Here is a 14,536-nt window from a genome sequence, read left to right as displayed (position 1 = left end):
CGGCCCAGAGCCCCCTCCCCCCGCAATCAGGCCAACGGGCCCGCCCGGCCCAGAGCCCCCCTCCCCCGCAATCAGGCCAACGGGACCGCCCGGCCCAGAGCCCCCCTCCCCCGCAATCAGGCCAACGGGCCCGCCCGGCCCAGAGCCTCCCTCCCCCGCAATCAGGTCAACGGGCCCGCCCGGCCCAGAGCCCCTCCCCCGATCAGCCCAGCGGACCCACCCGGGTGCTGCCCAACTCCACACAGCAGGAAGTCGCCCGACAAACCCTGCAAAGCCGCGCAGGGCCAGCTCCCCAAAGAAGCCAACAGTGTCACAGGACGGCATTTCCAGAGACAATGACCCCCCCGACTTCCCCCCCGACCCCCCCCCAGGTCCTTTGCCGGCAGCTCCGGCGTGTTCATCAAATCCAGCCCGCGCTCTTCTGGTCGGTTAATTTCAGCCCAGCCCCCCTTGCTCGCCAGCTGGCTTTGGGGGTGGAAAAGGCAGAGCCCCGGAGCCGGGGCGCGCGCCTGACCTGAGCTCGGCACTGCAGGAGATTTCAAAACCAAAAAGATCCGCTAGCCGGACCCCTTCCCAATCCCCCCCCCAGCTTCCCGGGCGTGATTTCTGAAAGCCGCCGAGCCCGGGGTCAGAGTAAAGGGGAGCCGAAATCAAGCGAGCTCCACTTCTGATCCCGGAGCGAGGGCTGCCTCCCTGGCGGCCCGGGTGCCCCCCGCCCCATTGGGGCACCGGGCCCTGCCTCGTCCCACCCCCCGCCGCCTATCCGTGGGGCGCCCCTCGCGGCTGGCCTCTGCTTCCCCCTACGGAGGGGAGAGAAAGAGCCGACGGGCCGCTCGCCCCCCTCGCCCCCAAACGTCTTTCCCTCGCCGGCCGATTCTGGGGATCTCAGCTCCCCAGCCCGCGGCCCCGGGGAACGCGGTGCCTTCCGAGGACAGGCGCCGCCGAGGCTGGGCGTGCGACGGAAGCACGGGTGAACGCGTCGGTGAACACGGAAGGGGATTTTCTCTCGCCGCCCTGGTGAAAGCAGCCGGGTTTCGCACGGCGGCCCTGGCCCGCTCCTTTTCTCACGCAGGCGCCCGAAATCCGGTGACAAAGTCGCGCCAGGGCGGCAGCCCAGAACCACCACGGCCGACCCCGGGCAATGGCCCCGCCCCCGCCCGCGCCCGCGCCCTGCGCGAGGGGCCCCCGGGGCTGACCCCACCTGCTGCAGCCGCCCGATGCGGGCGCTGATCTCGCTGTAGTTGCCATAGTCACGCTGGTAGCGGGCCGCGGTCTGGTAGCACCGCACGGCCTCCTCCCACTCCTGCTCCGACTCGTAGATCTGCCCCAGCTGCTCCCACAGCGGCGGCTGCACTGGGTCCCGCAGCAGGGCCTGGACGCAGCCGTGGATGGCCTCCAGCTTCCCATGCAGGGGCCGCGGGGCGGAGCTCCTGCCGGGGCGGCAGGGACCCTGTCAGGCGCGCGGGGGGCGGGGCAGGACACCTGGGTTCTCTCCCTGGCTCTGGGAGGGGAGCGGGGGCTGCTGGGAGCCAGGACGCCTGGGTTCTCTCCCCAGCTCTGGGAGGGGAGCGGGGTCTGGCGGTTAGAGCAGGAGGGGGCTGGGAGCCAGGACGCCTGGGTTCTCTCCCCGGCTCTGGGAGGGGAGTGGGGGCTGGTGGTTAGAGCGGGGGCGGGCGGGGAGCCAGGACGCCTGGGTTCTCTCCCCAGTTCTGGGAGGGGAGCGGGGTCTGGCAGTTAGAGCAGGAGGGGGCTGGGAGCCAGGACGCCTGGGTTCTCTCCCCAGCTCTGGGAGGGGAGCGGGGTCTAGCGGTTAGAGCAGGAGGGGTTGGGAGCCAGGACGCCTGGGTTCTCTCCCCGGCTCTGGGAGGGGAGTGGGGGCTGGTGGTTAGAGCGGGGGCGGGCGGGGAGCCAGGACGCCTGGGTTCTCTCCCCGGCTCCGGGCGGGGCTTCCCCCGCCCTACGTCCGGAGATCCGGAGCAGCAACACTTACCCAGAGTTGAAATAGGGTTTGTTGGGGTGCCCGATGTTAGTGCCATGAGGTGATGGGAGATGTGGGGGCAGCTGGGACTGTCCGATGCTGGCAGAGCACCTGGGGGACACGGAAGGAGGGGACGGTGAGACAGAGCGAGGGGGAAGGCGGAGGTTTGGGGCCCGGGGCCTGCCCCCTCTCGGGGGCGCCGGCTCCCACCCGGCCCCAGGGCGGGGACTGGCCGGCCCAGGGGGGCGGGGAATGGGGCAGGGGCCTGTCCCCGCTAGGGGGCGCCAGTTCCAGCCACTTCAGTGCCACCCCCCATGCCATGAGTTTGCTGGGTCTCTGCCCCGCTGGTGGTCGGGGCGCCCCCCAGGGTGGGCGGGGTCCCGCGGACTCACCTGCTGCCCGGGAGCCATGGGCGGGGGTGGCAGGGGTTCCAGGCCCCGCTGCAGGTCAGGCTGCTGAGAGCGAAGGGATCCCGTCCGGCCCGGCCCCCCAGCTGTTCCACGGTGCGATGCATCCAGCCTGCCGGAGACGGGGGGCGGGTTAGACGGGGGCATACGGGGCAGGGCACCTGTCCAGTGCCCCCTGACCCCCCAACACCGCCATCCCCCCCGTCCCTCCCCCATCCCCGATATCCCCTCCCCAAAGCCTCCTGCCACCTGCCCCACTCACATCCCCCGACATCCCCTCCCCCGACATCCCCCTCCATCCCTCCGGCCCTGACATCCCCTCCCCGACCTCCCCTCCCCCCGTCCCTCCGGCCCCGACATCCCCTCCCCCGATATCCCCTCCCCGTCCCTCCTCCCTCTTGCCCCGACTTCCCCTCCCCGACCTCCCCTCCCTCTTGCCCCGACTTCCCCTCCCCGACCTCCCCTCCCTTCCTCCCTCTTGCCCCGACTTCCCCTCCCCGACCTCCCCCCCCCGTCCCTCCGGCCCCGACCTCCCCTCCCCCGACATCCCCCTCCTCCCGCCAGCCCCGACCTCCCCTCCCCCGACATCCCCCGCCATCCCTCCGGTCCCGACATCCCCTCCCCCGACATTCCCCTCCTCCCGCCAGCCCCGACATCCCCTCCCCGACCTCCCCTCCCTCTTGCCCCGACTTCCCCTCCCCGACCTCCCCTCCCCGTCCTTCCTCCCTCTTGCCCTGACTTCCCCTCCCCGACCTCCCCTCCCCGTCCCTCCTCCCTCCTCCCCCGACATCCCCTCCCCCGACCTGCCCTCCCCGTCCCTCTTGCCCCGACATCCCCTCCCCCACCTGCCTCCCCCTCCCTGGGCCTCACCACTTCTGCTGTGCTGGATGCCTCTGTCCCCCCCTCCGCCCCCCCGGGGGTGCGAGCGACGGGTGGCCCCCGCGGCTCCTCCTGGCTGAGACTCCCCCGGTGCCGTGGGGAGTCCTCACAGCCTCATACACCACTGTGGGGAGAGTGGGGGTCAGCCATGGGGGCAGAGCCAGCTCCGGGGAGGGGGTAGAATCACCTCAGGGAGAGGGGGGAAGGGGGGGGAGGGGAGGGGGTAGAATCACCTCAGGGGGGAGGGGGAAAGGGGGAGGGGGTAGAATCACCTCATGGGGGAGGGGGGAAGGGGGGGAGGGGGTAGAATCACCTCATGGGGGAGGGGGGAAGGGGAGGTGAGGGGGAGGGGGTAGAATCACCTCAGGGGGGAGGGGGGGAGGGGGGGAGGGGGTAGAATCACCTCATGGGGGAGGGGGGAAGGGGGAGGGGGTAGAATCACCTCATGGGGAGGGGGGGAAGGGGAGGTGAGGGGGAGGGGGTAGAATCACCTCAGGGGGGAGGGGGAAAGGGGGAGGGGAGGGGGTAGAATCACCTCATGGGGGAGGGGAGGGGAGGGGGAAGGGGTAGAATTACCTCAGGGGAAGTGGGGAAGGGGGAGGGGGTAGAATCACCTCAGGGGGGAGGGGGCAAGGGGGAGGTGGGAAGGGGTGAGGGGAGGGGGTAGAATCACCTCAGGGAGAGGGGGGAGGGGAGGGGGTAAAATCACCTCATGGGGGAGGGGGGAAGGGGGGGAGGGGAGGGGGTAGAATCACCTCATGGGGAGGGGGGGAAGGGGGAGGTGAGGGGGAGGGGGTAGAATCACCTCAGGGGGGAGGGGGAAAGGGGGAGGGGAGGGGGTAGAATCACCTCATGGGGGAGGGGAGGGAAGGGGGAGGGGGTAGAATCAACTCAGGGGGGAGGGGAGGGGAGGGGGAAGGGGTAGAATTACCTCAGGGGAAGGGGGGAAGGGGGAGGGGGTAGAATCACCTCAGGGGGGAGGGGGGAAGGGGGAGGGGGAGGGGGTAGAATCACCTCAGGGGGGAGGGGGGAAGGGGGAGGGGGTAGTATCACCTCAGCGGGAGGGGAGTGAGTTGGATGAGCTTGGGGGGAAAGGGGTGGGGGCAGATATGGCTTGGGGGGGGCTGTGTTTGGGGGGTGGGGTGGACTGCCTGGAGAGGACTCCCCTGTACAGACCCCTCCCCTGCTGCCCCAACTCCTCTCCCAACTACAGAGCTAAAGGTTTGGGCCCCCTCCCCAAAACTGCTCTTGGGGGGAATGGTGTGGATCGAGGCCAGGCTGGGGTTAATGTGTGTGGGGGAGGGAGCGGGTCCAGGCCAGGAGAGGGTTAATGGGGGGGTCCAGACTGGGATGGGGTTCATGTGGGGGGGAGTGGGTCCAGGAGAGGGTTAATGAGGGAGGTCCAGGCTGGGATGGGGTTAAGGGGGGGGAGGAGTGGGTCCAGGAGAGGGTTAATGGGGGGTCCAGGCTGGGATGGGGTTCATGGGGGGGAGTGGGTCCAGGAGAGGGTTAATAGGGGGCGACCAGGCTGGGATGGGGTTCATGGAGGGAGTGGATCCAGGAGAGGGTTAATGGGGGGTCCAGGTCGGGATGGGGTTCATGGGGGGGAGTGGGTCCAGTAGAAGGTTAATGCGGGGGTCCAGACCGGGATGGGGTCATGGGCGGGAGTGGGTCCAGGAGAGGGTTAATGGGGGAGGTCCAGGCTGGGATGGGGTTAAGGGGGGGGAGGAGTGGGTCCAGGAGAGGGTTAATGGGGGGGTCCAGGCTGGGATGGGGTTCATGGGTCCAGGAGAGGGTTAATAGGGGGGGACCAGGCTGGGATGGGGTTCATGGAGGGAGTGGGTCCAGGAGAGGGTTAATGGGAGGGTCCAGGCTGGGATGGGGTTCATGGGGGGGAGTGGGTCCAGGAGAGAGTCAATGGGGGGGTCCAGGCTGGGATGGGGTTCATGGGTCCAGGAGAGGGTTAATGGGGGGGTCCAGGCCGGGATGGGGTTCATGGGGGGAGTGGGTCCAGGAGAGGGTTAATGGGGGGGAGTCCAGTCCAGGATGTGATTAATGGGGGGGAGTGGGTCCAGGAGAGAGTTAATGGGGGGTCCAGGTCGGGATGGGGTTCATGGGGGGGAGTGGGTCCAGGAGAGAGTTAATGGGGGAGTCCAGGCTGGGATGGGGTTCATGGGGGGAGTGGGTCCAGGAGAGGGTTAATGGGGAGTCCAGGTCGGGATGGGGTTCATGGGGGGGAGTGGGTCCAGGAGAGGGTTAATGGGGGGGGGGTCCAGGCCGGGATGGGGTTCATGGGGGGGAGTGGGTCCAGGAGAGGGTTAATGGGGGGGGGTCCAGGCCAGGATGGGGTTCATGCGGGGGAGTGGGTCCAGGAGAGGGTTAATGGGGGAGGTCCAGGCTGGGATGGGGTTAATGGGGGGAGTGGGTCCAGGAGAGGGTTAATGGGGGGGTCCAGGCTGGGATGGGGTTCATGGGGGGAGTGGGTCCAGGAGAGGGTTAATGGGGGAGTCCAGGCCAGGATGGGGTTCATGGGGGGGAGTGGGTCCAGGAGAGGGTTAATGGGGGGGGTCCAGGTCGGGATGGGGTTCATGGGGGGGTCCAGGCCGGGATGGGGTTCATGGGGGGGGAGGAGTGGGGCCAGGAGAGAGTTAATGGGGAGGTCCAGGCTGGGATGGGGTTCATGGGGGGAGTGGGTCCAGGAGAGGGTTAATGGGGGGGTTCCAGGCCGGGATGGGGTTCATGGGGGGGAGGAGTGGGGCCAGGAGAGGGTTAATGGGGGGGTCCAGGCCAGGATGGGGTTCATGGGGGGGAGTGGGTCCAGGAGAGGGTTAATGGGGGGGTCCAGGTCGGGATGGGGTTCATAGGGGGGTCCAGGCCGGGATGGGGTTCATGGGGGGGAGGAGTGGGGCCAGGAGAGGGTTAATGGGGGGGTCCAGGCCGGGATGGGGTTCATGGGGGGGAGTGGGTCCAGGAGAGGGTTAATGGGGGGGTCCAGGTCGGGATGGGGTTCATAGGGGGGTCCAGGCCGGGATGGGGTTCATAGGGGGGAGGAGTGGGGCCAGGAGAGGGTTAATGGGGGGGTCCAGGTCGGGATGGGGTTCATGGGGGGGAGTGGGTCCAGGAGAAGGTTAATGCGGGGGTCCAGACCAGGATGGGGTTCATGGGTCCAGGAGAGGGTTAATGGGGGGTCCAGGTCGGGATGGGGTTCATGGGGGGAGTTGGTCCAGGAGAGAGTTAATGGGGGGGGTCCAGGCTGGGATGGGGTTCATGGGGGGAGTGGGTCCAGGAGAGGGTTAATGGGGAGTCCAGGTCGGGATGGGGTTCATGGGGGGGAGTGGGTCCAGGAGAGGGTTAATGGGGGGGGGTCCAGGCCGGGATGGGGTTCATGGGGGGGAGTGGGTCCAGGAGAGGGTTAATGGGGGGGTCCAGGCCGGGATGGGGTTCATGGGGGGGAGTGGGTCCAGGAGAGGGTTAATGGGGGGGGTCCAGGCCGGGATGGGGTTCATGGGGGGGAGTGGGTCCAGGAGAGGGTTAATGGGGGGGTCCAGGCTGGGATGGGGTTCATGGGGGAGAGTGGGTCCAGGAGAGGGTTAATGGGGGGGTCCAGGCTGGGATGGGGTTCATGGGGGGAGTGGGTCCAGGAGAGGGATAATGGGGGAGTCCAGGCCAGGATGGGGTTCATGGGGGGGAGTGGGTCCAGGAGAGGGTTAATGGGGGGGGTCCAGGTCGGGATGGGGTTCATGGGGGGGTCCAGGCCGGGATGGGGTTCATGGGGGGGGAGGAGTGGGGCCAGGAGAGAGTTAATGGGGAGGTCCAGGCTGGGATGGGGTTCATGGGGGGAGTGGGTCCAGGAGAGGGTTAATGGGGGGGTTCCAGGCCGGGATGGGGTTCATGGGGGGGAGGAGTGGGGCCAGGAGAGGGTTAATGGGGGGGTCCAGGCCAGGATGGGGTTCATGGGGGGGAGTGGGTCCAGGAGAGGGTTAATGGGGGGGTCCAGGTCGGGATGGGGTTCATAGGGGGGTCCAGGCCGGGATGGGGTTCATGGGGGGGAGGAGTGGGGCCAGGAGAGGGTTAATGGGGGGGTCCAGGCCGGGATGGGGTTCATGGGGGGGAGTGGGTCCAGGAGAGGGTTAATGGGGGGGTCCAGGTCGGGATGGGGTTCATAGGGGGGTCCAGGCCGGGATGGGGTTCATAGGGGGGAGGAGTGGGGCCAGGAGAGGGTTAATGGGGGGGTCCAGGTCGGGATGGGGTTCATGGGGGGGAGTGGGTCCAGGAGAAGGTTAATGCGGGGGTCCAGACCAGGATGGGGTTCATGGGTCCAGGAGAGGGTTAATGGGGGGTCCAGGTCGGGATGGGGTTCATGGGGGGAGTGGGTCCAGGAGAGAGTTAATGGGGGGGGTCCAGGCTGGGATGGGGTTCATGGGGGGAGTGGGTCCAGGAGAGGGTTAATGGGGAGTCCAGGTCGGGATGGGGTTCATGGGGGGGAGTGGGTCCAGGAGAGGGTTAATGGGGGGGGTCCAGGCCGGGATGGGGTTCATGGGGGGGAGTGGGTCCAGGAGAGGGTTAATGGGGGGGTCCAGGCCGGGATGGGGTTCATGGGGGGGAGTGGGTCCAGGAGAGGGTTAATGGGGGGGGGTCCAGGCCGGGATGGGGTTCATGGGGGGGAGTGGGTCCAGGAGAGGGTTAATGGGGGGGTCCAGGCTGGGATGGGGTTCATGGGGGAGAGTGGGTCCAGGAGAGGGTTAATGGGGGGGTCCAGGCTGGGATGGGGTTCATGGGGGGAGTGGGTCCAGGAGAGGGATAATGGGGGAGTCCAGGCCAGGATGGGGTTCATGGGGGGGAGTGGGTCCAGGAGAGGGTTAATGGGGGGGGTCCAGGTCGGGATGGGGTTCATGGGGGGGTCCAGGCCGGGATGGGGTTCATGGGGGGGGAGGAGTGGGGCCAGGAGAGAGTTAATGGGGAGGTCCAGGCTGGGATGGGGTTCATGGGGGGAGTGGGTCCAGGAGAGGGTTAATGGGGGGGTTCCAGGCCGGGATGGGGTTCATGGGGGGGAGGAGTGGGGCCAGGAGAGGGTTAATGGGGGGGTCCAGGCCAGGATGGGGTTCATGGGGGGGAGTGGGTCCAGGAGAGGGTTAATGGGGGGGTCCAGGTCGGGATGGGGTTCATAGGGGGGTCCAGGCCGGGATGGGGTTCATGGGGGGGAGGAGTGGGGCCAGGAGAGGGTTAATGGGGGGGTCCAGGCCGGGATGGGGTTCATGGGGGGGAGTGGGTCCAGGAGAGGGTTAATGGGGGGGTCCAGGTCGGGATGGGGTTCATAGGGGGGTCCAGGCCGGGATGGGGTTCATAGGGGGGAGGAGTGGGGCCAGGAGAGGGTTAATGGGGGGGTCCAGGTCGGGATGGGGTTCATGGGGGGGAGTGGGTCCAGGAGAAGGTTAATGCGGGGGTCCAGACCAGGATGGGGTTCATGGGTCCAGGAGAGGGTTAATGGGGGGTCCAGGTCGGGATGGGGTTCATGGGGGGAGTGGGTCCAGGAGAGAGTTAATGGGGGGGGTCCAGGCTGGGATGGGGTTCATGGGGGGAGTGGGTCCAGGAGAGGGTTAATGGGGAGTCCAGGTCGGGATGGGGTTCATGGGGGGGAGTGGGTCCAGGAGAGGGTTAATGGGGGGGGTCCAGGCCGGGATGGGGTTCATGGGGGGGAGTGGGTCCAGGAGAGGGTTAATGGGGGGGTCCAGGCCGGGATGGGGTTCATGGGGGGGAGTGGGTCCAGGAGAGGGTTAATGGGGGGGGGTCCAGGCCGGGATGGGGTTCATGGGGGGGAGTGGGTCCAGGAGAGGGTTAATGGGGGGGGTCCAGGCTGGGATGGGGTTCATGGGGGAGAGTGGGTCCAGGAGAGGGTTAATGGGGGAGGTCCAGGCTGGGATGGGGTTCATGGGGGGGAGTGGGTCCAGGAGAGGGTTAATGGGGGGGTCCAGGCCGGGATGGGGTTCATGGGGGGGAGTGGGTCCAGGAGAGGGTTAATGGGGGAGTCCAGGCCAGGATGGGGCTCATGGGGGGGAGTGGGTACAGGAGAGGGTTAATGGGGGGGTCCAGGCCGGGATGGGGTTCATGGGGGGGAGGAGTGGGGCCAGGAGAGGGTTAATGGGGCGGTCCAGGTCGGGATGGGGTTCATAGGGCGGTCCAGGCCGGGATGGGGTTCATGGGGGGGAGGAGTGGGGCCAGGAGAGGGTTAATGGGGGGGTCCAGGCCGGGATGGGGTTCATGGGGGGGAGTGGGTCCAGGAGAGGGTTAATGGGGGGGTCCAGGTCGGGATGGGGTTCATGGGGGGGAGGAGTGGGTCCAGGAGAGGGTTAATGGGGGGGTCCAGGCTGGGATGGGGTTCATGTGTCCAGGAGAGGGTTAATGGGGGGGTCCAGGCCGGGATGGGGTTCATGGGGGGAGTGGGTCCAGGAGAGGGTTAATGGGGGGGAGTCCAGTCCAGGATGTGATTAATGGGGGGGAGGAGTGGGTCCAGGAGAGAGTTAATGGGGGGTCCAGGTCGGGATGGGGTTCATGGGGGGGAGTGGGTCCAGGAGAGAGTTAATGGGGGGGTCCAGGCTGGGATGGGTTTCATGGGGGGAGTGGGTCCAGGAGAGGGTTAATGGGGGAGTCCAGGCCAGGATGGGGTTCATGGGGGGGAGTGGGTCCAGGAGAGGGTTAATGGGGGGGGTCCAGGCCGGGATGGGGTTCATGGGGGGAGTGGGTCCAGGAGAGGGTTAATGGGGGGGGTCCAGGTCGGGATGGGGTTCATGGGGGGAGTGGGTCCAGGAGAGGGTTAATGGGGGGGGTCCAGGCCAGGATGGGGTTCATGGGGGGGAGGAGTGGGGCCAGGAGAGGGTTAATGCGGGGGTCCAGGCCAGGATGGGGTTCATGGGGGGGAGTGGGTCCAGGAGAGGGTTAATGGGGGGGTCCAGGTCGGGATGGGGTTCATAGGGGGGTCCAGGCCGGGATGGGTTCATGGGGGGGAGGAGTGGGGCCAGGAGAGGGTTAATGGGGGGGTCCAGGCCAGGATGGGGTTCATGGGGGGGCGTGGGTCCAGGAGAGGGTTAATGGGGGGGTCCAGGTCGGGATGGGGTTCATAGGGGGGTCCAGGCTGGGATGGGTTCATGGGGGGGAGGAGTGGGGCCAGGAGAGGGTTAATGGGGAGGTCCAGGCTGGGATGGGGTTCATGGGGGGAGTGGGTCCAGGAGAGGGTTAATGGGGGGGGTCCAGGCCGGGATGGGGTTCATGGGGGGGAGGAGTGGGGCCAGGAGAGGGTTAATGGGGGGGTCCAGGCCAGGATGGGGTTCATGGGGGGGAGTGGGTCCAGGAGAGGGTTAATGGGGGGGTCCAGGTCGGGATGGGGTTCATAGGGGGGTCCAGGCCGGGATGGGTTCATGGGGGGGAGGAGTGGGGCCAGGAGAGGGTTAATGGGGAGGTCCAGGCTGGGATGGGGGGAGTGGGGGGAGTGGGTCCATGAGAGGGTTAATGGGGGGGTCCAGGCCGGGATGGGGTTCATGGGGGGGAGGAGTGGGTCCAGGAGAGGGTTAATGGGGGGGTCCAGGCCAGGATGGGGTTCATGGGGGGGAGTGGGTCCAGGAGAGGGTTAATGGGGGGGTCCAGGTCGGGATGGGGTTCATAGGGGGGTCCAGGCCGGGATGGGGTTCATGGGGGGGAGGAGTGGGGCCAGGAGAGGGTTAATGGGGGGGGTCCAGGCCGGGATGGGGTTCATGGGGGGGAGTGGGTCCAGGAGAGGGTTAATGGGGGGGTCCAGGCCAGGATGGGGTTCATGGGGGGGAGTGGGTCCAGGAGAGGGTTAATGGGGGGGTCCAGGTCGGGATGGGGTTCATAGGGGGGTCCAGGCCGGGATGGGGTTCATGGGGGGGAGGAGTGGGGCCAGGAGAGGGTTAATGGGGGGGGTCCAGGCCGGGATGGGGTTCATGGGGGGGAGTGGGGCCAGGAGAGGGTTCATAGGGGGGGTCCAGGCCGGGATGAGGTTCATGGGGGTCAGGGCAGCCCAACTGAGACCCAATGTCTGTGGGGGAGGGGCAGCTTTGCTCCTGGCTCCGCCCCCAGGGCCGGGGTTAACCCCTTCCACCCCACCGCTCCCCCCACCGCCCACCTCTTGCGTGACTCTCTCCAGGAATCCGGCCAATCACGCGGCACCCCTCCTCTGGCCGCCAATCATCGTCCCCATCCGTCCCCTAACGCAGCCTGCAAGAGACCAATGGGACGCCAGACAGTCACTGTGGGGCGGGGTCAAGGACCGGGAGAGCCAATGGGAATCGGAGGCGGAGCAAGACACAACCAATGAGGTGAGTCTGCTGAGATGCCAAGGTGGGGGCGCTTCAGGGGGGCAAACCAGGAGGAACAGCTGGGGAGAGCCCTGGGGCGGGACTGAGGAGCAGTGGGGGGGCTGTGGGGCAGGACTGAGGGGCAGTGGGGGGGCTGTGTGGTGGGACTGAGGGGCAGCAGGGGCCGTGGGGAGGGACTGAAGGGCAGTGGGGGGGCTGTGGGGCCGGGCTGAGGAGCAGTGGGGGGAGGGCCGTGGGCAGGGCCTAGGGGCAGCAGGGGGCCGTGGGGCAGGCACACAGGGCAGACGAGATGTCACAGGGTGACAAGTGCAGCAAACGACCCATCCATGGGCGCCACCCCTCGCCCCACCCCCGTGCAGCAGGTGGGAGGTGGGGGGGGAGCTGCGGGCCCCGGCTCTGCCCCTCCCCTGGCTCCGTGACTCACCCCGGCCCTGTCCCACCAGACGGATGCCGCCCAGACGACCCCTTCCCGCCCCCCCGGCCCCGTCTGGTTCTACCGGAGCAGGGCAAGGGGGCGGTGGGTGACAGACGTGGGGCACGTTGGTGGCGGGTGACGCACACGGTTGGGGGGGGCAGGAAGGGGGGGGCAACGTATGCTCCCAGGGGAGGCCCTGGGGCACCAGCTGGCACCCGGCACACGCCAGTGACATGCGACACCCATGGCACATGGAGGCACCCACCACGCTCCAGCATGCCAACCGCATGTATCAATGATGCACGGCCCTGCCTGTCACATGTGGACACGCCAACAACACGCCAACAACACAGACACGCCGACCAGTGCTGAGGACACGTAGACACACCGGTGACACGTGTGCCGGGGCCACGCCATGCACTCGAGGCCCCCCGACTCTGCCTCTCACTTTCACACGCACATGCGTGAGCTCCTTGTGCACGGCGGCACGCTTGTGAGCTGCCCGTTTACACATGTGATCGCTCCGAGCCCAGCTGGGCACACGCACTCGGCACATTCACACTCGCTCCCCCCCCCCCGGCCTGTTGTCGTCATGGCCCATCCTGTGCTGTGGGAATTTCGGGGCTGGCCCATGACGCGTGTGTGAGAGGAAGTGTGCAGGGGGATTGTGCAGCACGACGCCCGTGTCAGACGCTCTCGCTCCCCCCCCCCGTGACGGTTTATTCACATCCCGTCCCGCCGGCCGTGGGCTGCCAGACCTGGGGGGCACGACGGGGGGTGAGGGTGTGAACGGGGGAGCCAAGGCAGCGGCGGAGGGAGGGGGGGAAGATGGGCCCACAGGAAACCACTTTCTGTGCAAACAGCTGGACACACACACACACACCAGCAGGGGGCAGCGCTGCGTGAACACACACACACACACACACAGACACACCAGTAGGTGGCAGCAGGCCCCCCCACCCTCTCGCTCTGGGGCGTGGCACTAGTGACCGGCCGGGCTCCCTGTGAGCCCTGGCGGCGGCGGCGCCGGGCGTGGGCGGAGTCAGCCGGGCCGTCCCGCCCCCTCCCCGCCGCGCCTGACGGAGGGAATCTCCGCCCCGCCCACGCAGGCCGGGAAGCCGAGCCGGGCCTGCCGGCGGCTGCCAGGAAGGACGGCGGCACCTCCCCGTGCCCCACTGCCTGCCGCCCCCCAAGCCATGGGGCCGGATGGGCCCCCCCTAGAGATGACAGTGCCCACCCTGCCCCATTGCCAGTTGCCGGGGGAGTTCCCGGGGGTGGGGCTGGGAAATGACCCTCTTCCTTCCCCTTCACGGCTACGTTCTCCGAAGCGGCCCTGGGTTCCTGTCTCGGTTCTGCCTTTACTAGAAAAGGGAAGCAGCCGCCCTGACTCACGCGGGCCGGGCGGGGGGCAGGGGGGGTAGTGATAATGAGTGTGCAAGAGCAGATGGTTGTGAGCGTGCCAAAGCGAAACATGCATGCAAACCGGCTGCCGACAGCACGGGCCGTGCAAATGAGTGTGCCACCGTGACCGGGCACCCCTGTGCAAAAGTGACCCTGCATGGGAGGACAGTGGCACGGGTATGCCGGTGCAGCTGAAAGAACGAGTGTGCAAATGTGCATGCACAACTGACTGTGCGTGTCTGTGGGTCTTGCCAAGTGTGCGAGACCAGGTGATGGGTGCAGACGTCAGTTATTGGGTGGGCAGGTGCATATAAGAATGTGTGGGCCAATGCAGCTGTCAGGGCGCGTTCACACACCCGTGCACATGAGGGGCACCGGTAGGTGTGAGTGACCAAGTGCGCGTGTGGCCAGTGCACCGGGGCGTAAGCAGAGCCATGCACAAGCCAGCGGGGCCGCACATCTGTCCGGGTGTGGGTGTGCAAACCTGCTGAGCCTTACGTGTGTCGGCGAGAGTGCGCACAGCCGAGTGTGAGTGAAGGGGGAGTGAACATGGGCAAAGGTGCGCGTGTGGCCGCAGTGCCGTGCAAGGGGAAACGGGGCACTAGGAGGAGGGGGACCCCAAGGGGCTGATCCGCGTGTGTGCGCATGGGGCGGGGCAGTGGGGCCTGGTAGCACTAGGGGGAGGGGCCTGTATTGGCTCCGCCTCCTTCTATGTGTCAGAGGTGGGGGAGTGCTGGGGTGGGGGGTTCCCTCCCCGCACGGAGACCTTCGCACGCATGGAGCCAGACACGCACGCGTGCACCGAAAGGAACGCCCATGTGAACGCACACAGCTGGGTGTACACCCCCCTCCCCGACCAGCCCCTCCCCATGTATCCCCAAGGGGGGCCCCACGATCCAAACCTGCCCCCCCCCGCATGCTCCAAGCTGTCCCCCCTGCACTCTGGGCACCCAGCCCCCCTCCCCCGTGCATCCCCTCGCACGGCTGCCGTGAATCCGGCTGCGTGGCTTTAATAGTGAAAGCCGAGCCTGGCCCCCCGGGGGTGGGGGGATCCAGCCCGGCTGGGCCTGAGAACCCCCCCGGGGAACGGGGGAAGATTCACTGACGACAGACAGCGGGGAACCCC

At 67.8% G+C, this 14,536-nt stretch overlaps 1 protein-coding gene across 1 annotated transcript in view; it reads right to left on the bottom strand.

Annotated features, from left to right (window-relative positions):
* The window catches only part of KDM6B (lysine demethylase 6B), a 56,590-nt gene that overhangs the window by 26,760 nt on the left and 15,294 nt on the right, over positions 1-14,536 (bottom strand). Inside the window, 5 exon segments of the mRNA XM_084616179.1 lie at positions 1,202-1,430; positions 1,991-2,089; positions 2,371-2,497; positions 3,256-3,388; positions 11,402-11,493. Of these exon segments, the coding sequence (XP_084472305.1) occupies positions 1,202-1,430; positions 1,991-2,089; positions 2,371-2,492 (450 nt within the window). The 5' untranslated portion in view covers positions 2,493-2,497; positions 3,256-3,388; positions 11,402-11,493.

The sequence above is a fragment of the Lepidochelys olivacea genome, assembly GCF_965140295.1.
Source record: "Lepidochelys olivacea isolate rLepOli2 genome assembly, chromosome: 28".
NCBI classification, from domain to species: domain Eukaryota; kingdom Metazoa; phylum Chordata; order Testudines; family Cheloniidae; genus Lepidochelys; species Lepidochelys olivacea.
The sequence above is the reverse complement of the archived record's forward strand: the minus strand, read 5'-3'. Positions and strand labels throughout refer to the sequence as shown.